At 41.9% G+C, this 26,955-nt stretch overlaps 1 protein-coding gene across 2 annotated transcripts in view; it reads right to left on the minus strand.

Annotated features, from left to right (window-relative positions):
- Positions 1-26,955, minus strand: part of GLYR2 (glyoxylate reductase 2) — a 199,446-nt gene that overhangs the window by 115,093 nt on the left and 57,398 nt on the right. For both annotated transcript variants that reach the window (XM_089448485.1, XM_089448484.1), the window contains exons 2-5: positions 23,664-23,748; positions 23,078-23,143; positions 22,796-22,871; positions 22,614-22,669 (exon numbers count right to left, since the gene is read on the minus strand). In XM_089448485.1, coding sequence (XP_089304611.1) covers positions 22,614-22,669; positions 22,796-22,871; positions 23,078-23,143; positions 23,664-23,748 — 283 coding nt within the window. The remainder of the gene's footprint in view (positions 1-22,613; positions 22,670-22,795; positions 22,872-23,077; positions 23,144-23,663; positions 23,749-26,955) is intronic.

Here is a 26,955-nt window from a genome sequence, read left to right on the forward strand (position 1 = left end):
TCTTCCGACGAAGGTTCCAATAGAGGATCTTGAGTATCCTTATCTAGCAAATGTTTCTGTTTGACTAATGTATGATGAGCTTTGTACAATATGACTTTTTCTTTCTTTTCCCATAAGTACCACTTTGTGAAAATTTGTTGCAGTAATTGATTTATTTCTCCTACTTATTTGAAATAGTTATTCACCAATGCTTCAGTAAATATCAAAATCAATTCCGCTGCAGACTTCACAAATTAAGCAATGAAAATTAAAAGGCAAGAGAAACATCAGCATATGAACAATCACATTGACACACTTGTTTTTGGACAATCGTCCCCAGAAAAACCCAAAGTGGGAAAACCGGTGAACCAGATCTGAGGGTTTCTATTATTGGCAGTAAATATCTGAATACAATCTGGATGCCCCAAAGAAAATGGAAATCCACTCAGAGAAGATAAATGAGAATTTTTTCACACTGATTCTGGAGATTTTATCCTATCCCCAGCTCTTGGACGACCCACTGCACAGTCTCTGTGTGACCCTACACAGCCTCTACGTGACTTCTGGATGGAGACTCCCTCTGACTGCGTCAACCTAAGTTGTTGTTGCTTCTACTGCTGAGAAATCGATATTTCTCCTGCCAATCACCCACAGTGATTCCTAACACTGATCTTTGCATATCCCCCAGCACTTCTGCGTCAACCTACTCTAGTTTTTACGTTGTCCCTCTACGTCGATCTCCTCCAAATGTTGCATTGTCCCTCCTTGGTTCAGCGCTGGCTCTATTACTCTTCGTTGTCTTCTCTAACATATATTCACTGGAACTGGAAATCACTTCCTTCCAGTACTGCCTCTGATCCTCACTGCTTGATCACTGGTTCGAATTGCTTAGCAAACCCTACCCTAGGAAAATTGAACCGACTGATCAACTCTCTGTGTGTTTCTAACTGAACCCCAAGCCTGCTTTTTATACTTTTCTCGTTGAGACTTCAACAACCGAGATTAAGTCTCTAACCAATGGCTAAGATACAAATTTGACTTGATCTGCCTTCTAGATCATTCTCACCCATATTTCGATTAATACCCATTAATATTTTAATTTTCCTAAATTTAGACTTAGGAACCCCATTGAAAATATTAATTATTTTAATAAAATACAATCCATGTGGAATTTCACCAAACGGTTTCTGGGTTCTTTAGAATTCATGAGCCTTAGCCTCTCCAACAATTTTCAAGGCTAGAGCACTTCCGATCCTACCAAAAACTAACACTACCTCTTAGCGAGGAAAGTGCTCAAGCAACAATATCCAACTACATGTTGCTTTGTCTCTGAAGCACCTCCTTTCCACACTGTTGCTACCATCAACACTGTGTTGTTACCGCTACTGTACCGCTTCCCATGACATTGCCACTGCTGCATCTGTACTACAGCTCCCTCTCAAATGCTGCATCATGCTATTGAAAGGGATTTTCCAACATACCCATCTGTTCCCGAAATTGAAAAAACTTTGTCCTTCCTAGAGCCTTGGTGAGTACATCTGCTACCTGATTTCCTGTGGGAGTATACTCCAACTGTACCGCCCCACGCTAAACATTGTCCCTGATAAAGTGACACCAAATATCAATGTGTTTGGAGCGATCATGAAAAACTGGATTTTCAGAGAGATTGATACAACTCTGATTATCACAGAAGATGTTTGTCGCTTCCATCCTTTTCCTGAATAAATTTACCAACAGTTTCCTGAAACATATAGCTTCACATGTTTCTTTGCTAGGTACCATATACTCAGCTTCAGTAGAGCTCAGTGCTACAAATTTATGCTTCTTACTGCACTAAGGGGTCATCCCAGATCCAATACCGAAGCAATACCCAGTGGTACTTTTCCTATCTACTGAGCTTCCTGCCCAATCTGCATTAGTGAATCCACTCAATTCGATATCATCGCCCTTGGTATATCTGAATCCATAATTGATTGTTCTCGCACATACCTGAGAATGTGCTTTGTTGCTGCCCACTGTGCCCTTTTTGGTTCCACATGAATTAACTAAGGGTGTTGACAACATAACATACGTTTGGCTTGGTGTTAACCAGATACATAAGCGACCCAATGAGTTGTCTGTATAAGGTGGGGTCCACTTCCTTGTCTCCAGAAACATCTATTTTCTTCCAATTGGTAATCATAGGCGTAGCCATAGGTCGACAATCCTGCATTCTAAATCTTTTCAGATGTTTTGATGCATATCTACCTTGGCCAAGGAAGATCTCACCATCCTACTACCAAACTTCCAATCCCAGAAAATAGTGCATTAGCCCCATATCCTTCATGTCAAATTCTCTTTCCAGTTTCTTCTTGCAATCCTCTATGACTCTGGATGATCCTGTCAAAAATAGATCATCCACATACAATACTAGAATTAGCGGCTCACCTTCTACCAACAGATAATAAAGATTGGGATCGGCATCGCTCTTGATGAATCCCAACTGCTATAAGTAGTTGTCAATTCGACCATACCAAGCTCTGGGAGCTTGTTTCAGCACATATAAGGCTTTCTTCAACCTACACACATGAGTTCTCTTTTCATGTGTTTCGAAACCTTCTGGTTGTTTAATATATACCTCTTCTTCTATCACCCCATTCAAGAACGTTGTCTTGACATCCATTTGGTGAATCTCCCATCCCATCTGTGCTACAAGGGATATAATGGATCTGATAGAGGTATACCGAGCTATTGGGGCAAAGGTTTCCTCATAGTCTATTCCTTCCTTTTGAGCATATCCTTTTGCGACGAACCTAGCCTTGTACTTGTCTACGCTGCCATCTACAACATACTTGATCTTGTAGATCCATCTCGAACCCACAACTGATCTGTTCTCTGGTCTTGGTACAATTTCCCAAACATCATTTGTCATGATGGAACTGTACTCTTCTACCATGGCATCCACCCATACCTGGTGCTGTACGGCTTCTTGAAAACTAGAAGGTTCTTCGACCTGAGCTACCAATGCTTGGTACCTGTCAGGTTGTCTACGATGCCTTTTCTCGGCTCTAGGAGCTCCAACGAATTCCTTTACATCCCTCAGAGTCTGTCGTACTTCTCGACCAGTCCTTCCACTGGTGGTGAGAGTTTCCATCTATTCCTTTTCCTATTGTTGTACTTGCTGTGACATTCTTGGCTCCTCTTCCTGTCCCCAGCTCTTGGATGACCCACTGTGCAGTCTCTGTGTGAGCCTACGTAGCCTCTGCATGACTTCTGCATGGAGACTCCCTCTAACTGCGTCAACCTGGGCTGCTGTTGAGAAATCAAGATTTCTCCTGTCAATCACCCATAGTGATTCCTAGCACTAATCTATGCTTATCCCCCAGCACTTCTGTGTTAACCTCCTCCAGTTTTTGTGTTGTCCCTCTGCGTCAATATCCTCTAGCTGTTGTGTTGTCCCTCCTTGGCTCAGCTGGCTCTATTACTCTTCATTGTCTTATCTGACGTATATTCAGTAGAACCAGAAATCACTTCCTTCCAGTACTGCCTCTAATCCTCACTGCTTGATCACTGGTTCAAATTCCTTAGCAAACCCTACCCTAGGAAAATTGAACTGTGTCATGTCCCTTCTCAAATACATTTGTAACAGGGTGTTGCTACACAATTTTGCACAATTTTGGCTAAGGAAAAGAACCCAACATTTTTGACTTAGGGACTTAGGAGGAAATTCAACTTTATTTGGTTGCTAGTGGAATGTGGGGGCCACCCACATGTGAATTCGAACTAGGCCATTCGAATGGCTTGGAGGGAATTCGAATAGCTGGATGGAGGGGCCCACATGAGGCAAGGAAGGCCCACGAAGATAAAAGGAGGAGGAAGCTCTCATTTGGATTCATTCATTCACCTTGCAAATCGAAATTACTTGACTGTTCACTCTGTTGTTTAGCCGAGTCAACCGGTTGTTTAGCCACGAATCTCTCAAGCGGGAGATTCAACCTTTCCTTCGGGGGACCTTCCGTGCCCGCCCTAGGAAGGCAGTTCCATCAGCATTTCAGGAGATCCGGGAGTGTGTTACAGCAATATCATTCAACCGCATACAAGGAGTGCGTATTTCTGGGCTATATAAAGAATACGCAAGAGGAGTTTGAGCCAGCATTGATCAGTCATTTGTCGGGAGAGTCGGAGGATTGGGAGAGCAGCAGTAGGCCAGCATTTTCGTGGGGCTTAGGAGCAGGTGCTACAGGCCGGAATCTCATCCCGGAAGTCAGGGGATTTGCAATAGGGGTCAGCCCTACACTTTGGGACATTTTCCGGGAGGATTTACAGGCATAATCCAGCAGGCCTAGTTTTGTAGTTGCAGTTGAAGTTGGGCTCCTTGGGAGTCAAATTTCAGAAGTCTAAACCAACTAAATTCCTTCGTGGGTTTTTTTGGGCTTTGGCCAAGGAGTCTGGGGCTCAAATCTTATAATTTTCTGAGCACAGGAAGTGGTGTTTCCAGCCATTCGAACTTAGTAGATAGGGCAGTTTTCTGGGCAACGCAATGCAGATTAGCGCAGTGCTTGGAGTAGTCATCGACTCGGCCATTTCTGACCCGGGTTTGGTCATGCTTGTCCATTCAAACAAGCCCAGGTGCACCATTCTATTATCTATTGTATTTTGCCCTCAAAGAAGTAATAAAATGGCTCAGCAGTTCGTTATTTCTAGCATTTCCATGGGTGCTTAATATATATTTCGTTTTTATATTTTGCTGAACAGATTGTTGCTCTATATCACTTGTATTCCTATTTAGGAACATTACAAACTAACTGATCAACTCTGTGTGTGTTTCTAACTGAACCCCAAGCCTCCTTATACTTTTCACGTTGAGACTTCAATGGCCAAGATTAAGTCTCTAACCAACGACTAAGATTAAAATTTGACTTGATCCGCCTTCTAGATCATTCTCACTCATATTTTGATTAATACCCATTAATATTTTAATTTTCCTAAGTTTAGACTTAGGAACCCCATTAAAAATATTAATTATTTTAATAAAATACAATCTGGGTGGAATTTCACCAAACGGTTTTTGGATTCTTTAGAACTCGTGAGCTTTAGCCTCTCCCCCAATTTTCAAGGCTAGAGCACTTTTGATGCTACCAAAAACTAACACACTTATGTTACTAATGATGTTTCCAAGAGCTATATCTTTCCATGGTTGATTGTCATAGACTTCAGCTCTCTTCCATGCTTCTCTATGATGATGTCACTAGCTCTTGTTTCGAATGCTTCTATGATGCCATGATGCATCCTATTATCTTCCTTAGTTAATCATGATAGCCATATATTACAACAGAAAAACTTGAAAATAAGAACTAGGTGAGGAAGACTATCTCAATCATAGTAGAGATCTCTTACTTCCTCTTTCTTGGACTTCTCCTTTTTAGCTTCCTCCACTTCTTTGGTGATATGGGCTTCTTCTCTACCTCTTTTGTTACTATCCTTCTTGAGCTTGGGACAATATCCTTTGTAATGCCTATATTCTTGACATCCATAGCATTGAATCTTAGCCATGTTCCTTTTCTTTTTCTGAGGAACAAATTTCCTAGATTTTCTTATTCTCCTTGCCATAGCAGCATATGCTTGATTTTGATCACTTGATCCTACATCAGTTTTAGCCTTCAGCCTGGTTTCTTCAATCTTGCATAATGACCATAGATCCTGGAATGGAGTAGCTTCTTTCTTCCCATAAATGCTTGAAGTAAAGTTACCCCACTCCTCTGGTAGTGCATTTAGTACTACAGTGGTCATCTCCTTGTTAGACATTATTTCTCCCAGATCTTGAAGTTGATCCCTTATTTCAGATATCCTCATAAAGTATGAGGCTATCCCTTCTTATTTTGATATCCTTAGCTTGTAGAGTTCTTGCCTTAGAGAGATAACTTCTCGTGCAGTGCTTACAGAAAACAATTCTATTAATTTGTCATATATTTCTTTTGAGGTGTTGAATTTAGATACATATGGAATGAGGGGGCCCTTAATGGATTCTATGAGAATCCTTTGAGCCCTCACTTCCCCTTTCATAAACTTTGCAAGTGCTTGAGCATCTTCTTTTGCTGGTTTGGTGATAGATCCTTTGACATGATCCATAACCTCATTTTCAATGAGATTCAGATCTATCCTCTTCTTCAATGCAATATAGTTTGAAGCCCCAACCAATTTGTTGCTTTCCTTGCAAACAAACATTTTGATAGATTCAGACATAAATATACTTACTTGTGAAGATGCTTCTTCCACTCGTTGCCTCCTTGAATTTGATGATAATATAGATGATAGAGAACTTCTCCTTGATGAAGATAGATCTCTTCAAGAGTGATCCTTGACTTCACAAAGAAGATCACTTTAGTTCCTTTGATAGTGATGTCCTTGTTGATAATTGTGAAAATTTATGAATCTAACACATCAGAAACCCCTACTGCAAGATCTAGTTTATTATCTCCTACTTGTTCTTTACATTAACAAGTTATTTAATAACATAAACATCGAAGTAAACACAATTGCAGCCTTCACAAATATATAGATCAACAACTAAAATAAACTGAGACAACACAAGGGACACGATTATTTTTGGACAATCGTCCCCGGAAAAACCCAATATGAGAAAATCGGTGCAGCATATATGAGGGTTTTATCATTAAGTAGATTTTTGAATACAACTAGGGTGCCAGAAATGGCTCACCCTTCAGAGAATAACCTTGGCAGTAGTACCTCTCTCTGGAGACAGATATTTCAATAAATCAGCAACCAGATGAACAACCCCACAGTGATTGACAATTCCTTGTGCTGGACAGCAAAAGCTGCTCCAAGCACTCCTCTGGAACTGTGTCACCCTCTCCCGGCTAATCTGCTCTCAGTCTGCCCCACAAAACCTTTTAGTGCAGCCACTTCAGCCCAGCGTCAACCTCTACAACCCTCTGCGTTGTCTGCGGCAACCTTTGCATCCTCTGCATCTGTCTCGGTGGCTTCTGCATCGTCAGTGCTAGCCTCCTTAGCCTCTGCGTCAGCCCTCCTAGGCTCTGCGCTATTTCTTCTGGCACTTTGTTGCCTCTCTGATATGTATTCTTCAGCCTTGGATCGAAATCCCTTGTTGAACTGCCCTTCACTGCAACTGATCTCTAACTCGATTTCCTCAGCAAACCCAACCCCAGAAAATCGAATTCTTGATCTCTCTTTCGTGTGTCTCCAATTGACCCTCAAGCCTCCTCTTATACTCTTCCTGTTGCCGATTCAACGGCCGAGATTAAGTCCCTAATCAACGGCTAAGATTAGATCTGGCTTGATCCTCGTTATTTAGAGCTTTCTCACCCATATTATATTAATACACATTAATATTTTAATTTTCCTAAGTTTAGACTTAGGGTCTCATTAAAAATATTAACTATTTTAATATCTCTTCATCCGGGTGGAATTTCTCCAAACGATTTCTGGGTCCTGGAGATCTCATGTGCCTTAACCTCTCCACCAACTTGCACATCCAATGCTACCAAAAATAAACAATAATCATGACTTCTTGATGCTTCTTGGATGATCTTCTATAATGGTAAGGTCCTTGCTTCAACGAGAGGAAATTGCCTTGAATTTCTGAAGATGATGACAGCGTCCTTGATCTTGCTTCTCTAGTAAGAAACTTGATGTATAAGTCCTTCAACTTGAGTAGAGTCTTTGAGGTTTTTTAAGATGACTTGAGGATTCCAAGACTTCTTGTTCGTGTAGACTTCTTCTTTGATCTAGGGTTTTGATACTTCTTTTATAGATCTTGACTTCGAGATGATCTTCTAGATTCGATTTGATGCCTTGCTCGAGATTTGATTCTTGAGTATCCCTTTTCCTTAACTTTCTCACCTTAGCTATGATACCATGTTGAGAAATCTAGGGCATTAATATTAGGTGATTTCTCTTCTTTAGACAACTACTTGTGAATGCTTTTTACTTCTTAGATTAGGATCTTAATTTACTTAGATTATTTAGTGTTCTTCTTCATCAAACAGTTATCAATGCATAAACCATAAAGAGACAAGAGACACAAAATGTAGGCGATCAACCAGGGGCCAAAACCTCTCCCACTTGAGAGGAAAACCCAAATCAATTCTTCTTCTCATAGAGACTTCAATTGACGAATACCAAGACCCTTGACCTATTTGACCTCTCTAAGACCAAGTCACAAAGCTTCCTCTTTTTCCTTGAGTCAATGATAGTCAAACTCCTTGTTTCTTCCTCCTTCTCGGCTACCTTGCAATGTTTCGGTTCCTAGGACAGATCTGCAACTTTCAGCCCTAATTCAGAAACCCTAGTTGCAGCACTTGGAAAGTGTCACTTTGACTCCTTCGCTTAGGATAGAGACTCCTTCTAGCTTAACTCGGCTTCCCTTTTGACTTGTCCTTCTCCAAATTCGGTTACCCAAGATGACTGCAATTTTTCTCGGCTTCTCCTGTAGCAGATGATGCCTCTCTTCTTCACACGTGTGACATCAAAGTAGCCCTAAACAAATCCAAAATGAACTCGGCTTCTAGTCCCTTCTTCTTCGCTTGGATGAAGGTTCTTCTTTAGTGTATTTCGCACTTCTTCTTACTTCAGACCTTGACCGAATTGCTTGTATTCAAATGAGAGTCAAGCTGCCTATTTATAGTGATTTTCCCATGTATATAAGCCGACTTGACAGAGATCTAGGCCGACATGTCCTTTGGTGAGGTTCCATTACTCCATCTTGAAGCTGACTTGTTGGAGGTGCTTTAGCTTGGTCTTGGAGGGCCTTTTTACTCATACAAATATGCAACATGCCCAAGAAGGGTCCTTCATACATGACATTGACTCAATTTGACTTTATGACCAATCCTAAGGGCTCATAATGGGAGCCATAACTAAAAATAAAATTCCTTGCTCATGAAACCCATGAGACAAGCATTATAATAATAATTTTATTTTTCTATTAAATACATAAAATCACAATTACACGTCATTATGAAAACTGAACCTAATTACACTTTTCAACATGCCCTAGGTCTAGGGTTAGGGCAGAAATTCGAAAAAGAGGGAAAGGAAAATGTTTTAGGTTGATCAACAAGGATTAGGACTTGTGCGACCTATGTAGTTTTCGCTAACCCTAGGAGGCAACAACACAACTACAAGAGAGGTATTTATACTTCGTTTGGTATGAGATGATGGAGTTTTGAGGATGCAAGAAAAGACAAGCCTCTAGGAACATTCATTCACATTTCCTAATAAGTGATGCATGCAATGCTTCAACAAACCAGTGCTTTTCAATAATTCACATTAAATTAGGGCACAAACAAGATTATGACAAGACATTCCATACATAGGCTTGCAATAATACAAAGATGTAGCATCAAAAATACACTTACAAAGAAATGCGAGTATATCCATCCATAACAATTGCAATTAGAAGCTCCAAGACAAGATAGCGAAAATCCCAAACATCAAAATGCATCAGTTACATCCAATTTCATCCATCAATTGCAAATCTGAATTCCTTTTACAAGAGAAATCCTAATCCAAATGATGATGAGTTACAAATGAGGCTCTCCTTGTATTTATATGAGCCTTTAGAAGTTCGATTAGCCTAATTAGCCTAATGAAGCCCCTAAAAAAAAATATATATATATATATATATAGAAGATATATATATTATAAAGGAAAAAAAATTATATATATATAATTAAAATTAAAAAATTATAGGAAAAAAAGAAATAAAATAAAAAAGGTCAAAGATAAAAGAAAAAAAAAATTATAAAAAAGAGATTATAAAAAAAAAAGGAAAAAAAGGGTTGCAGCTACAAGTTGCCATAGACTCTGCAACAATAGCCACCATCAACGAATCCAACCTATAACATTGGTCTCCACCCACACAATTTTGAACTAGGAAAACAATGAATAATAATTGCAAGACGATTGGTCAAAGATTATACGATCAACCCAATAATTATTGTGAGGAAAACGAAACCTATATTGAATGTCACGACCATACATAAAAGGGTTGCATAAATATTATCTATGACCTCTCTTTTGAAATTTTAAAAGTGTTATGAAGTGTGGAGGACGTAAAGGGAAATATATTATTATATTACCAAGTTTGGAAAAAGAAGCTTTTTTTAAAAGTCTAAGAACTAAAGTTTTTATTAGTTTCGAAAGAAAAAAAATGTAATTAAACATTTTTATAAAATAGTTATATTAAAAAGCAACTATATTATACTTTGAATAAGTGGGTCACTCACACAAAGAATATATAAACTCCTTAACCAAAGAATCATTTTTATCGACAAATGCAAAATGGAGTCAATCATTGAAGAGAAAAGAATGGAATCTCTAACAAAAGAGGAAGGAAGATTTCCAAAAACTTCATATAACTATGCTTCAATGCTATTTATAATTAAAGGGACTCTTGCAGGAAAAGATGTCATTATTTCTATCTCGCATGCCGAAGGTAAAAATTATATAAACCCTAAACTCGCTAACCAATTGATGATAATTGAAAAATTAGACCTCTAAAACGGATAATAAAAAAATGTAATGTTCCAAACTAGGAAAAATAGTGCTATGCAAAACAAATAATAAAAACAACACCATAAAATTGAAACATTCAGTGCACACCCATAAAAAGTCCATGAATAACCAACAGCTAAGCCATTTTATTATAATCTGGGAGAAAATAACAACAATGTGGAAGTGGTGCACCTGGGCTTGCCTCAATGGCAAGCGTGATCAAACCCAGGTGGTAAATGTCAAGCCCAGATGTCACAAATAACTGTTACAATGATGCTCTGCACTGCCCTTGTGAAACTGTGTTGTCTACTGCAAAGATGTTGATAGAAACCCCACCTCAGGTGCTCAGAAAATTACGAGAATTTAACCCCAGCCTTTCCACCAAATACCCAGAATAACCCACGAAAGAATTGGCCAAATGTTGAACTCGAAATTTTGGCCCAAATTCCCCTTAGCTCCTCTAGCTGTTGGCTGAGTTGGGACCCCTATTTGACCCCATAGATCTACCCAGAAAATTCTATAAAATTAGGAGTGTGATACTTGTTCAAAACCCAAAAAATACCCAGAAAGGGTTTCCCTTGGTTCCAACCTTCAAAAATTGACCCTTCACAGCTTGGTCCTCCTCCAATTTCAAATTTTGTTATTGTGACTGATCCTGTCAATCTCTACTCTCCCAACTCCAGCAATCCTCTTCAAATAGCCCTCCAAATGATCTCCTACTTCTCCCGACCAGCTCCCGCTCTAAAATTCCTTCCTCCAACTCCCACGTGAGCCCCAGTGATGGCTCTCTACGCAGGCCCATGTGACTGTAAATCGAACTGCTCCAATGCAACAACCTCCTGCTCCAAAATTCTCCTAAAAGGTTGATCCTCCACTGTAGCTCCAATGCCCAAACTCCCCCGGCAGTTGCTGCCCAGATGAACCCACAAGCAACACCTATGTGTTCCCCTTCTTCGTCCTCAAGAAACATGCTAAATGATATGCGTGTGAAACTCCACCGGCTCTCCTCCAAGGTAGTACAAATTGCCTTCCTAGGGTGGCACTCAAAGTCCACTGAAGCAAAAGGTTGAGATCTCTACTTGGAGACACTCATGTGCTAAACAGCTCAGTAACCCGGCTAAGCAGCTCGAGCAACTAAGATTGAGTTCAATATGTCAAAGATAAGATGCTGAAATGAGGAGAGTTGCCTTCCTTATATAGATTTTTTGGAGCACTTTTCCCTCCATTTACCCTCCATCGTGGGTCCCTCGCTTAACCATCGATTTCCCCTCCATGCAAATCGAACTAGGGAATGCGTATTCTCCTAGTGTGGGTGGCCCCCACGTACAAATTAACCACATCAAAATAACTTCTACTAAGTCTAGCCTCCTAATAAAATCGAATGGGCCCCATCTCCCCCAAAATCAGCCACAAAACGTAGAAATTAATCATGTCCCAAAATAATTTAGGAAGGGACATTACAGTCCTCCCCTCCCAAATGTTGCTTGTCCCCAAGCAATTTCAGTGTTGGATGTTTAAGTATGTGCTCGCCCTCCCAAGTAGCATCCTCATTTGGCAAGCTCCTCCAATGCACCAAAAATCGCTTGTCCTCAAGCAATGTCTGAGCAAGCATCCTCTCTAACTGTTGCTCCCCACTGTCATTGTAAAATGTGCCAGGGTCCCAGATGTGCCACTAGATCGTGCCTGAACTCTACACTATCCTGATATGAAAGAATCCTTCAATACCACGATCCTAGGCCATCCTATCCAACATTAAGCTCCCCTCACTCCACTCATTATCCTGCTCTGTGCAAGTACGAGAATTCCCTTGCTCCATCAGTGACTCGCTAAAGCTCAATGGAAGATCTGTATGATCTCCCCTTGTAGTAGCCAGCGCATCCCTAAAGGTTATTGAGCTGTGAAGAGCTGTGATGCCCCAGTTCCCTGCTAGTCCCAAAGTGGTGCTACCATGCTGACTATGACATACTCCCCATTGTGTGTAGACAGTATCCTCCCCTCCTGAGGCCTAGTGGCGAAAAATTTGTGAAAGTCAAGCTCATCCGGCTCGGGCATCTCCATGATGCCAATATCTACACCTCCACTGCCAATCTCAACTCTGAGCCATAACAAGACAAGTTGCCATGCAATGGAGGTTTTAGCAATCCCCCATGTGTCAAACCCAAAATGAACTGGATCATACTCTGCCATGACCCTGCTCGTCACAAAGTGGAGTGATCTGCCCGCCAACTGGATCCCTGGATTCCCCAAACATACAGGGAGCTCATAACTCCCACTCCTCATAGGATGTCATTGCGTAACAATGTTACCAGCTAGAACCCATCTGGCCCTCATCTCTGATCCCTGTATGTATTCCGTGGGTGGAACCCAAGTATAAGGAGTAGGTCTCATGCCCGTGAACCTGCCCTGCTCCTGCCAAACCACGCAGTGAAATCCGCTATCCCAGCTCCTAATGATACACCTCAACACTACTCAGAGTCTAGGTACCCTCTTATAGATGAAGTCTACCATCCATCGTCCCTCAAGTGTGAGCTCAGGGATGGAATATACGCTACCTCGACTATCAACCACATCATCCCTAAGCCTATATCCAACAGCTCATGCACCCACCAAGGGTCTCAATTGAAGAGTCTCCTCCCAGCTCATGGCACACGGTGTCTCATCCAATTGTCTAGGGTGAGCCTCCCATACCCTGTTGTTTGAATGGAGAGTGTCAAGGGGAAACAATCAAATGCTCTATGACTGTAAGCAACACTGGAGGATGATGGGCGGGCATGTCCCAAATGGTATGATCAAAATTCTGCCAGAATGCCCAAGAGTGATCCTACAGACAACACTCTCTTCGCCTTGGATTTGCTGATAACTCCCTCGAAGCCCTGTCTCCGCTAAGCATGGTGTCCCCAGATGCTCAATAATGTCCTCATCGATCCTAGGTGAGTTGCATCCAACGATACACCTAATGCCCCTATCCATATGCCTCCTTGGAGGCAACGCTCCAAGAGCCCACTGCGCTGCACCATGCATCACTGCACACCACCAAGCAACACTGCATTCCTCGACATGCCACTGTATGCCACAACCTATCCCTATACACCATTGGATACCCCTGGCTACGGCTATGCCATCCTGTACCGTCCTGTGTCCTGCCTGTGTCACTGCACCGGTCACTCCCTGCATGTACTCAATGCGATGTGAGGCACTCCCCCATGCGTCTCCATGCCCATCTGCAGACCAATGCTCCACGCTAGATGCTCCTACCCATCCCCGAATGAGATGGCCTAAAGTTGTGTCCCTATGCATCGGCCCACACTCGATCGGTATCATCACCTCCATCGTCGCATCATCATACCCTCCAATGAATGGATCTTCACTCCAAATCCTCCCCGAGGGATCCAAGAAGTGAATCTCCCTATGTCAGTAGTGATGCTACCCCTGCGCTACTCCTCTGTGTCCTCTGTGCCCCACACAAAAGTGAAGAATCCCCAACTCCATACAAGGCGCCATCTGGTGGCTTACCAATGCCACCTCCTCCGACAAACTCCTGCCAGAGTGTGTTGATCACCCCGTGATCTTGTGTACAAACGTCGTACCAAGTCAACCCAAGAAGCCTGTCCATAAACTGGTTGGCCACTAGTGCTGACCGAAACTCTCCTAGTGGAGGTGCACACTCAACTGCTAGGTCAACTATACCCTCTAGGTCGTAGTCAACCAGTATACCTGGGAAATGATAGGTGGTCCCTCCCAGATCCCAATGCCAGTCGAGGCTTCCAGCATCCCCAGTGCCTGGAAACTCCTACTGAGCTCCACCTGGGTCCACTACCATCTCCATAGCCCACTCCACCGAGTACCAACTCAGAATCTCTCGCCACCCAACCCCAAGAGAGGGATCGAATGCACGAACTCCCACACATAGAACAACCCCAGCATGCGGGTGTTGCACCCTGTGCAACTCAGGTCGTCTCATCTCACTATCCTGGTCAATACATAAAATCTGACTAGGTAACTTTGTCTCTCTTTGTCCAATGGGCCAAGGTAACCTAACAGTGCTGCCAGCCCTGTCTATGTATGCCTGAAGAGGGTTGCTCTCATGCTCCAACGTGCACTCTAGCTGCACTAGTAGGGAATCCAACTGCTCCCCAACGTGAGTCAATTTGGCCATGGACTCGGCACAAACTGCTCTCATGCCCTCCAGCTCCTCGTTCTGCTGCAAAATAGCCTCACGCACTAATGCGACCTTCCTTTTTAATGCTAGAAGGTCGGCCTGAAACTGGTGGAACTGTCGTGGGCATCTATCACCTGTAAACTCAGTCACAACTCCAGATACCTCAGCAATTGTTGGCATCTCGTCCATGGGTGGCTCCTCCTCAACAGATGGCTCTATGTGTGTAGACTATCTTTTCCACCAAGGTTTCAACTAGGGCTATCAAGGAGATCTCTAATAAAGGTGACACCTGTGCCACACCGGGTATGTCGATGTGCTCCTCACCATCCTGTGGGCTCTAAGCATTATGTTCAACCTCATCCTCAGGCTCCTGATATCTAAAGCCAGGTCTTCACCAGCAAAAGCACCCCCTAGTCTCACCCTCTAACTGTCTATCTCCTGCCTAATCCTTTTCAGGAGATTGGATGCCCTAATCTGGTCAACTTTCCCCACATGATGTAGATGGTTGCACCCCCACGACCTGCTCACCTCTAATGTCTTTGTTGTAAGGGTGAGGATGGGTTTGGCCTGTCATCCTCCTCAACTAGGCCAACCGCTCATTGTCCCAATGAATTCTACCACAAAATTTCTACATACTGGATTTCCCTTGAGCCACGGGTTTGTCTCCGGTTTCACCCGTCACTGTGCACTTATACCCAAAGCTTCCATGATCTTCTGGCTAGTTTCCCACAGCTGGGCCAAAACCGTGCTTAGATACCATTGTAATGTTCCAAACTAGAAAAAATAGTGATATGCAAAGAAAATAATAAAAACAACACCATAAAATTGAAACATTTAGTGCACACCCATAACAAGTCCATGAATAACCAACAGCTAAGCCATTTTATTATAATCTGGGAGAAAAGTACAATAATGTAGAAGTGGTGCACCTGGGCTTGCCTCAATGGCAAGTGTGATCAAACCCAGGTGGCAATATGTCAAGCCCATATGGCACAAATAATTGTTGCAATGATGCCATGCGCTGCCCTTGTGAAACTGTGTTGTCTGCTGCAAAGACATTGCTGGAAACCCTACCTCTAGTGCTCAGAAAATTACGGGAATTTAACCCTGGCCTCTCCACCAAATACCCAGAATAACCCACGAAGGAATTGGCCAAATGTTGACCTCGAAATTTTGGCCCAAATTCCCCTTAGCTCCTCTAGCTGTTGGCTGAGTTGGGACCCCTATTTGACCCCTTAGATCTACCCAGAAAATTCTATAAAATTAGGAATGTGATCCCTGCCCAAAACCCAGAAAGGGTTTCCCTTTGTTCTAACCTTCAAAAATTGACCCTTCATAGCTTGGCCTCCTCCAATTTCGAATTTGTTGTTGTGATTGATCCTATCAATCTCTACTCTCCCAACTCTAGCAATCCTCCTCAAATGGCCCTCCAAATGATCTCCTACTTCTCCCGGCCAACTCTCACTCTCCAATTCCTTCCTCCAAAGCCCAGTGATGGCTCTCTGCGCAGGCCCAAGTGACTGTAAATCAAACTCCTCCAATGCAGCAACCTCCTGCTCCAAAACTCTCCTGAAAGGTTGATCCTCCAATGTAGTTCCAATGCCCAAACTCCCCCGACAGTTGCTGCTCGGATGAACCCATAAGCAACACCTATGTGTTTCCCTTTTGCGTCCTCCAGAAACACGCATTGGCTGAAACAAATGCTCAATGATATGACTATGAAACTCCACCGACTCTCCTCGAAGGTAGTACAAATTGCCTTCCTAGGGTGGCACTCAAATTCCACCAAAGCAAAGGTTGAGCTCTCCGCTTGGAGACATTCATGTGCTCAACAGCACAGTAACCCGACTAAGTGTTGAAATTTCTAAGTCTGAGACATCAGAAATCCCTACTGCATTATCTGGGTTATTTTCTCCTACTTGTTCTTTTCATTAACAAGTTATTTATAAATATAAATACCGAAATAAACACAAATGCAGCCTTAACACATATACAGATCAACAACTGAAATAACCGAGACAAACACACAAGGGACACCGTTATTTTTGGACAATCATCCCCGGAAAAACCCAATGCGAGAAAACGATGCAGCAGATATGAGGGTTTTATTATTATGCAGGATCTGAATACAACTAGGGTGCCAGAAAAGGCTCACCCAGCAGAGAATGCCCTCGGCAGAAGTACCTCTCCTCGGAGACAGATATTCTGGCTAGCTACCGAATGATTGAACGCACAGCAACTATGACAGCTCCTTAGCTGGACAGCGAAAGTTGCTCCAAGCTCCTCCACTACTCTGCGTCACTCTGCTAGAGATTATGTCACCCTCTCAGCTCACCAGCACTCAGTCTGCCCCACGAAAATCACCCAGCGCTGCCTCTTGGCCCTACGTCCGCTCTGCTAGCCTCTGCGTCAACGCCTTGGCTCTCTGCGTCAGCCCTCTAGCCCTCTGCGTCACCCACGCTAGCCTCCTCGACCTCTATGTAAGTCCCAGCTGCCTCTGCATCAACCTCTCCAGGCTCTGCGCTGTCTCTCTGGCACTATCTCTAACTCTCGACTATGTATTCTCAACCTCGTGCCGAAATACCCCTTGTTGCCACAGATCACTAGCTCGATTCTCTCAGCAAAAGCCCGCTCCAAAAAATCGAATTGACTAATCAATCTTGGTGTGTCTCCAACTGACCCTCAAGCCTCCTCTTATACTTTTCCTGTTGAGTCTTCAACGACCGAGATTAAGTCCCTAATCAATGGCTAAGATTAGATTTGCGTGATCCATGTCATTTAGAACATTCTCACCCAGTTTTATATTAATACCCAGTAATATTTTAATTTTCCTAAGTTTAGACTTGGGAACCCCATTAAAAATATTAATTATTTTAATATCCCTCCAATCGGATGGAATTTCCCCAAACCATTTATGGGTCTTGGAGATCTTATGTGCCTTAGCCCTTCCACCAATTTTCATGGCTAGAGCACCTACAATGCTACCACAAATCAACACTCCCTCTTAGGGAGGAATGTGCTCTAATAATGCTCCATCACTGAAACATAACACTGATCCTCTACACTGGTATCTGTGCTGATGCTTGGCCTGCTACCTCACATCATCTGCATTGTTGCTTCCTATACTGCTACCCATGACACTGCCACTGCCACTACTACATCTGTATTGCAGCTCCCTCTCAATATGCTGCCCCTAGCACTGCCACTGCTAACTGTTGCACTACAACTCGATTACTGAGAAGTAGGTAACTGACTTCTCCCAAATACTGACATCCCAGTTAGTCTGGAAGCCTTGTGAAACTAAATATGCCTTTGCTGCTATTTTGTGCTCCCTGTGTTGCCACTGCGTTACTACATACACCTTTGTGCCTCTCACACTGCTTCAACCTCCACTGCGTGCCTCAAATTTCTGCACCCAAGCACTGCCTTGCTGCTCCACTACACTTTGCTCCACCTGACATCTGTCATTATGTTACAATTGTTAAGGGCTCTCGTAGCCGAATATGATCCAAGAGTTTGGGCACCTCAAGGATCCTGCCCCTAGTTTATAGTCCTCCTAACTACAACTCGATGTCTCCCCACCTCTTCTCTAGAGGTGCATGAGCACTCATGGCACAGTCATCATCAGTCTCGACCTCTTTCTCCGCCTTAGCTAGAGTTGCCTTAGAATCAGAAGGCTCTCCCTTGTTTTTCTTCCTGGGACATTGGGATGCATAATGTCCCAGTTCCCCACAATGGAAGCACTTCACCTTGTTGTCCCACAGATGCTAGAGTTGCATCCTCCTCCTCCTCTTTCTTGATTCAACTTCCCTTTCCAGTACTCCCCGCCTTGGTCAACCTCCTGATCTCTTCTTGGCGAAGAGTTGCCCACATCTCCTCCCAACCTGGAAGAGTAGCCTTGCCCAAAATACTTTGGAAAAATGTCTCCCACTCCTCGGAGACTGCATTCAAGGCAGTCCTAACCATAAATTTTGGATCCGGTGTAGACCCCACGAAAGTAAGCTGGTCGCGAATCTCCTACAACCTGAGAAGGAATGGATCTATCTGCTCTCCCTTCTGCATCTGATACGACTGCAGTTGATTCTCCAATAGCATCTTCCACTGCACGGAAGAGCCCTGGTATAAGGTGGTCAGGGTGTCCCACATCTCCTTTGTTGTGTTCTTCTCAGCAATATGTGGTATGACATGATCTTTGACCCCGTCTAGGATCATGCACTTCACCCTCGCCGTTGCATCCTCATACTTTTCGTTCTCAGCTGGGTCAACTGGGATAGCAACAATTTTCAAGGCAAAGTCCTTGATGCGATATCGATCCAAGACTGCCAGGATCCTGGCCTTCTAGATGACAAAGTTGGAAGCCCCGTCCAACCTGTCCTGATCCCTTAGTACGTTCACTGCCATTTCAGCTCCTCTTCTAGACTCCCACTAAGTTTCGACTCCCCTCCTGGAAACCTCCCTCTAAGTCCTGATTTCCCTTCGGAAATCCTTTGGCCAACTGTCGAACCGCTCCTCTTCAATCCTCTTTGCAACTGCAACTCGGATCTGGATTCCTTGGCAAGAAATCCATCGAGGTAGTGACTCCCTCTACCTTGGTTCTGTCTGCTTAGCTATTGTTCTATTCTGACAGAACCAACACCCCACCAACTTCTCAATCACAATTTGCCCACAGCTCCCCAAGCCCCGGCAACTAAAGAAACTGAGCCTTTCAGGCTCTACGCAATCCCGGCAATGGCAGAATCTGCTCCTCCTGGCCACAGCGTCGATCCTTCCTGGCTGAGAAAGATGATCGAGCACTGCGTAGGTCTGATCTGCCCCTCTACCTCTGCGCTGGCCCTCCTCCTGACTCGAAATGATGACACAGGCCCTCTGCGTCACTTCTTCTCTGCTGCTTCTGCTCTGGAACAATGTTGTCTCTCGGGACAGCTGCTACTGCTGCAAATTCTTCATATTACTGTTGGTGCCTTCAGTCCTCCTGTGATCTGCAATGCTCTGATACCATGTTGAAATTTCTAAGTCTGACACGTCAGAAATCCCTACTGCATTATCTGGTTTATTTTCTCCTACTTGTTCTTTCCATTAACAAGTTATTTATAAATATAAATACCGAAATAAACACAAATGCAGCCTTAACACATATACAGATCAACAATTGAAATAACCGAGAAAACACAAAAGGGACACCGTTATTTTTGGACAATCATCCCTGGAAAACCCAATGCGGGAAAATCGGTGCAGCAGATATGAGGGTTTTATTATTATACAGTTTTTTGAATACAACTAGGGTGCCAGAAATGGCTCACCCAACAAAGAATGCCCTTGGCAGGCATACCTCTCTTTGGAGACAGATATTCCGGCTAGTTACCGAATGATCGATCCCACAGCAACTACAGCAGCTCCTTAGCTGGACAACGAAAGCTGCTCCAAGCTCCTCCACTACTTTGCGTCACCCTCTCAGCTCACCAACACTTAGTCTGCCCCACGAAAATCACCCAGCGGTGCCTCTTGGCCCTGCATCAGCTCTGCTAGCCTCTGTGCAGCTATTGATGCCTCTACATCAGCCCCGTGGCTCTCTACGTCAACCCTCTAGCCCTCTGCGTCACCCACACTGGCCTCCTCGACCTCTGCATAAGTCCCAGTTGCCTCTGCATCAGCCTCTCCAGGCTCTACGCTGTCTCTATGGCACTATCTCTACCTCTATGCTATCTATTCTCAGCCTCATGCTGAACTACCCCTCGCTGCCATAGATCACTAGCTCGATTCTCTCAACAAAACCCCGCTCCAGAAAATCGAACTAACAGATCAATCTTGGTGTGTCTCCCACTGACACTCAAGCCTTCTCTTATACTTTTCCTGTTGAGTCTTCAACGGCCAAGATTAAGTCCCTAATCAACGGCTAAGATTAGATTTGCTAGATCCATGTCATTTAGAACATTCTCACCCATTTTATAATAATACCCATTTATATTTTAATTTTCTTAAGTTTAGACTTAGGAACCCCATTAAAAATATTAATTATTTTAATATCTCTCCAACCAGGTGGAATTTCCCCAAACGATTTCACAGAATATTGGTTTAAGATGGTCAGATCCCTTATTAATTCGACAATTTTGTTTATCACTCAAAGGATCCTATCATCTTGTATCATCGAAGATAACAACTCGAATAGTTCCAAAAGATGTGAATAGATTACAACACAAAGAAACAGATGACATGCCTTGTCAACAATAAGCTTTGAGGACAAAGCTTCTCTGAAGAAGAAGGCAATGTTATGAATATAATAATATAAATAATAATAATCATAATAAAAATTAATTAAATAATAATTAGTTATTGAAGAGACATGTCCCGAAGGGCATGACTATTTGTGAAGGGGCACCTTGCCTAGTATATAAGCAGGGCCCTCATTTGTAGCCGGATATATTCTTCATTCATACATTTATACAATATATTCTTTATTCCTAAAATGGATTTTTTTACTATATTCTAAATATATTGGACTATTTGACGTGGGTAAACGAACTTTGTTCGTTACAATGATGTGTGGAGAGAAAGTGTGTGCAGTTTCTCTGCATATTGGCAAATCAATTAAGTGTTGGACATGGAGCACACATAATATAGGTCAATATAGGTCAATGAAGCATTTGGATATAAGTCAGCCAAATGCTCATTGAGTGAGATTTTTTCTTTTTCTTTTTATGTCTCTCGGAATCAGCGACTGGGTCAATCTTGTACTCACCTGACATGGGGTCAATTCCAACCGCTACCACTATAACCCCTAGGTGAATCATGCCACCCCCCAGCACACAACCACGGGTAAGCAACCGGGGATTTGAACGTGAGACCTACTCACATTACCTTACATTTTCATAGACTTGCCAAGTGAGCTCCCCAGAGGGGGCTAGGGTGAGATTTTTTTACCTCAGACATAATAATATGTATTTTTTGGTATAAGAACCTTCAGGAATGCCATAATAGTCAGATCTAAGGTCATAAACACCGCTGTCTATTTTGATAAAAAACGCCAGAAAAATCATTAGTAGGTGCCTCAGTAGGACTGATCAATGTTGCAAACATCACAATTTTATCACAAAATCATGATTTTTGGCCTAGCAGATTTTATCAGAAAAAATCATTGATTTTTTCAAGGGCAAAAATATCACAATTTTATCATAAACCATGTGAAAAATCGCAATTTGATGGAGAAAATCATGATTTAAGTGAATTCTGTTGACTTTTCTTTACTTTTTTATTTTTTTTTATTTTTTTTGCCAATTTTTACTGATTTTTTTCCAATTTTTACAATTTTTTGGTTTTCCAGATCCCTGCAATTTTATCCTGATGCCAATGTTTGCAACATTCGGACTAACAAGAATGTATCTCTTTTGTACAGTATTAATATATAAATAGCTAGTTTTACAGGAACAAACAAAAAAAAGACAGCACATATCTAGCCAAGAAAAACTTCCATAACAATAAGATCTTCAGGTGTCGGAGAACATCCTTCAAATTTGGAGGATGCATTTTTTAAGCTTCCAGCCTTAGCTAAACAATTAAATGAACTAATTCTCCAAGGAACCATCAATTCCTTTTCTTTCCAAGTGAAACAAAGATTCAATTCACCAAAATTCTGGTATCAGAGCACATCGAATATATGAAAAAAAATGATCAGAACAGCATATACCCAATCATCAAAAAAACCTTCTTCCCGAATAACAAGATGATATTGGAAATATTAAGAAATATCATCTACAATGTGGAGGGCAAATATTTTACTGTGCTAGGCAAACTTTTCCATAGAAGAATCAGTTGCTTAAAAAGAAAAGATTCCAATCCACTAAAAGCTTGCTATTGTTGTTAATCAGATATGTAAAAAGGACTGCATAAGAAGAAAACTGTATAAGCCATAATAAAGCACAATAAAAAGAAGAATATAAACGAACATGGAAAAAAAACTGTATACCCTTTTCCAGGACCCAATCCATGAACAGCCCCTTGCTTCCCACACGCGACTTCCATCTAAACAGTTCAATAGCAGTTCTGTAAGTTAGTAAAAGATCAAAATTATATTCAATTTCAAACAAAAATTGCTATGAAAAATGATTTCCCAAAGCATGAAAAATACAGTGAATATAGGAACCCAACTGCACTCCCAGGATCAGAAAGCATGGAAAAGGTGACATCACATGCTGATGCAACACTCTCAGGGGATGGTCCATATCTGTTGCAAAAATGATATAAAGCAATAATACTTGCTGAGGCAACACTAGACTAAATTTCAAAATAAACTGAAGTAAAAGAGTAATGGAATGCTGACGAAAAGTCAATACGATTTGAGAAGATAGTTCATTCAAACAAATATATATGATTTGAAGTCGTGCAATTACATCTCAATCGAAATATTTTGTTTGCTTCCAAAGAACATACTTTGCACCAATGTTAAGAAGAGAGTCGCATTTGCTTGTTGTTCGATTCCAAACAGTTACATCACATCTGCAAAAAACATTTCTGTTGTTTAGTTTCAATAAATGAACTTACCACCCTAATGGCATGCCAGCTGTACTTCTGAAATTGAACCAATGAAAAATTGTAAAATAGACATGCCAAAAAAAAATTTGTCCATGCTGAAGAAATTTTTGTTTGCCATTACTGACTAGGCAACAAATATGAAACAATATATCAAAATAAACTCCAAAAACTTACAACAAAGGTCATTGTTTGAATTTTTTATATCATTATGAAAATGTGAGGTAGTTCCATTGATGCAATGATAGCTATGTTTTGTAGTTTCAATGCTCAAGTTGTCTGGTATACACTGCTAATTCTAAGCAGGAATATGATTTTTTACTTGTATAGAACTGCAGTCCTTGCTGGAGAGTGTTAGGCAACATTCTTAAATAAATTGACGATCATCATGCTACAGTATTGCTTCCTGATCTCAAGCAGTACTCCAGAAAAAAACCTATAGTTTCCAGAACAACAAAGATTCAAGTGGGAGGAATTAAGTACCTACCCAGCCTTTATAAGGTTATGTGCCATTGGAGAACCCATAATTCCAAGACCTAAAAAACCTATGCTCATCGACAATTTGTCCTTTCCTGCAATTAATAGATAAAATGGTCAAATAAAAGATATAAAGCACAATCTTAACTTTAACCTGAAGACTAACAAACTTCTTATACAGAAAAGGATACCAGAAGTTGCGTTTTTGTGAGAAAAGTGTCTCATGTCAAATATAAATCAATTCAATTGTAACATTTCATAAAACCATCCATTCTTCATTGCACATATGCATATAGTTTATGTCGGCGACTAGAAACTTATTTTCGGAACATTATAAAGATGCTAGTATCCAAATGATAAATCTCCCTAAAAGCATTTGTTCATAAATGACAGACCATATAGATCACCCTAATACCATTTCTAGCTTTTAGCTTAAAAGGACAGCTCCATACGCAATCTTTTCAACCTATTCCCTGAAAAGACATAATAACAAAATCCTAATACCATTGGATGATTCTCTTAATTATCATGAAGATATAACCCTAACAAAACCATATACATTTACTAAATGATGGAAACAGACAAAACCCCATATAAATGCAGTTAAACACAATAGGGTTTAGAAATAGAGTGCACTGCAAAAATAATTCATCAAATTGAATAAGTCATTTTAAAGACAACAAAACTACTTTTGATCCCTGTTTCAAGTACAGCAGATCCAGAAGGATCCCAACCAATTCGATTCAAAGGGCAGGCATGAAAATTCCACAAGAGGAACCCCTACTGCAGCAAACTGATGTTACTTCTCCTACTTGTTAATCCATACAAGTTATTTACTGTGTTCTATGGTAAATATCGAAGTAAATAGTTATGCGGCCTTCACTTAATAAAATTATAAGCGGAAACAACATACTGAGCAAGAAAGAAAATACAACAAAATAGACACCGTTATTTTTGGACAAATGTCCCTGGAAAAACCCAATGCGGGAAACCCAGTGCAGCAGCTCTAAGGATTTATTATTATTAAGCAGTAGCAAATTCTGAATACATCTTTGAATACCTCACAGGATTATTCAGTTACAGAGAGAAATACTGGCAGAAAGATTTGTGGGATTACCTCACACAATCACTGAGAAAATCCCGACTGATCCGAATACTGAATGAATGGCCTCTAGCAGGCCCTACGCTGCTCTGCGCAGTCCTCACGCAAGCTCTGTGTCAACCTCTCTAGGCTTTGCGTCACTCAATCTGCTGATCATTTGCTGCCCGAAGTCTCTACTCTCAGCCACCTGGTCTCACACCCCGGTTCTCGGCTTCTGAAACTGACTCTCCTCAACAAAACCTCAGACTCTCTCTCACCCTCCAAAAAACAGTGTTCCACGGGGATGCATCCCCCAGGGTTGGGTGCACGCACCCCTTGCACCCCACGCACTAGGGACGAGGGGACGTCTTGGGGTGCGTTTCCCCACGCACCCCTTTTGGGGAGTCATGGGGAGACGCAGGGGTACGTTTCCCCAGTGTGGGTGATGTGACTCCCCAAAAGGGGTGCTTCTGGGTGTCCACTCTGGTGCGTCCCCGTCAAATTTGTCTAATAACATAATATAAAAAAAAATTTGAAAATTTACGTATTGAAAAACTTTAAAAAAAAAAAAAAATTACCTAGGTTAACTTACCTATTCATTTCCCAAATTCTCTTCCTCGCCATCGAGCTTTGTTGAGTTCTCTCTTGCTATCGTTGAGTTGTGCTCTCTTGCCCACCGTCGAGTTGTGCACTCTTGTCATCGTCAAGCTCTGCTCTCTTGCTCGCCATTGAGCTCTTCTAGAATAATGAATGATGAACTTAATTTTTATATCAATGCAGATTATAGAATGATGAATATTGAATGGTGAACGATATGGATCAAAGTATTTGAATATTTCATTATTGAATCTCATGGTATGGATGAATGATGAGAATGGATCTATCTTTGCCATTATTTAATTCAATTATGAATTTAAATTTTATGTGTGGATCAATGTATTACTATTAGTCTATTTATGCTTTCAATGTTGAATATATATATATATATAAACCCTGATGTCCCCGCGCACCGGGGAAATTTACCTAAAATTTGAGGGTACTCCCACATGTCCCCCCTGTGTGTCTCCTCGCACCCGCGTCTCCCTACACCAAATTCTTGGTGCAACATTGCCAAAAAATCATCCTCAATAGTTCGAGAAGGTTATACGTGCTATATTATTGTATCCTCAGAGCAAAAAGAAACATTGATCCCATGAGCGTTCATAACAGGGATTCAATCACCACTTCCCCTCAAGCAATCACTATGTCAAAAATGTTTGAGGACAATTCTCAGTGAATAGCCCCCAGAGTTTTGACCAGTTTACAATTCAAGCAAACAAAACGGCTCACAGAATTGATTTTTGGAGCGACCTAGACATGATATGAACGTAGTTGTGGCATCTACAAATGGAATCCTCTCGTTTGATCTCAAACATGAAATTAGTCTAACCGCAAAACCATCCCTCCGTAAAATATGTGATGGGAAGCTAGGCAATGTGTTGATTTGGGGTAGCATTGGATGTGCTCTAGCCACGAAATTTGGTGAGAGGTTGGGGCACATGAGACTCCAATACCCAGAAAGGGTTTGGGCAGATTCTAAACAGATCAGAAGATATTAAAATAGTTAATATTTTTAATGGAGTCCCTAGGTCTAAACTTAGGGAAAATAAAATATTAATGTGTATTAATATGAATCTGTGTTAGAATGGTCCAAAAGACATGAATCAAGCCAGATCTAATCTTAGCCGTTGATTAGGGACTTATCTTGGCCGTTCAGATGTCAACAAAAAAAGTATAAGAGGAGGCTTGAGGGGCACTTAAAGGACACACTGAGGGAGACTAGTCAGTTCAGTTTCTGGAGCGGGGTTTGCTGAGAAATTGAACCAGTGGTCTGGAGAGCAGTCAAGAGACAGCAAGTACGGAACAGAGGGACGGGAGATCAGCGCAGAAGAGGCAGACACAAACCAGAGGAAGACACACAGAGGCAACAGAGACTGCGCAGAGCCAGAAGGGCTTGCGTCATCCACGCAGAGGCTACAGGACTGATGCAGAAGCCCAGAGAGGCTGCGCAGAGCCTCAGTAGGCTGACTCAAAGGGTTTCAGGCTGACCCAAAGGGTTTCAAACTAACGTAGAGGGTTTCAAGTTGTAGCAGAGGTCAGTAGGGCCTACGCCGGGTTTAGGAAAGTGCTGGAAGTTTGTCTATCTTGGGTAAGCCAGTTTGGCACCCTGTTGTACAAGAAA

Source organism: Pinus tabuliformis, chromosome X (genome assembly GCF_031772625.1).
Source record: "Pinus tabuliformis cultivar Carrire ecotype Pingquan chromosome X, CPIR1, whole genome shotgun sequence".
In the NCBI taxonomy this organism is placed as follows: Eukaryota; Viridiplantae; Streptophyta; class Pinopsida; order Pinales; family Pinaceae; genus Pinus; species Pinus tabuliformis.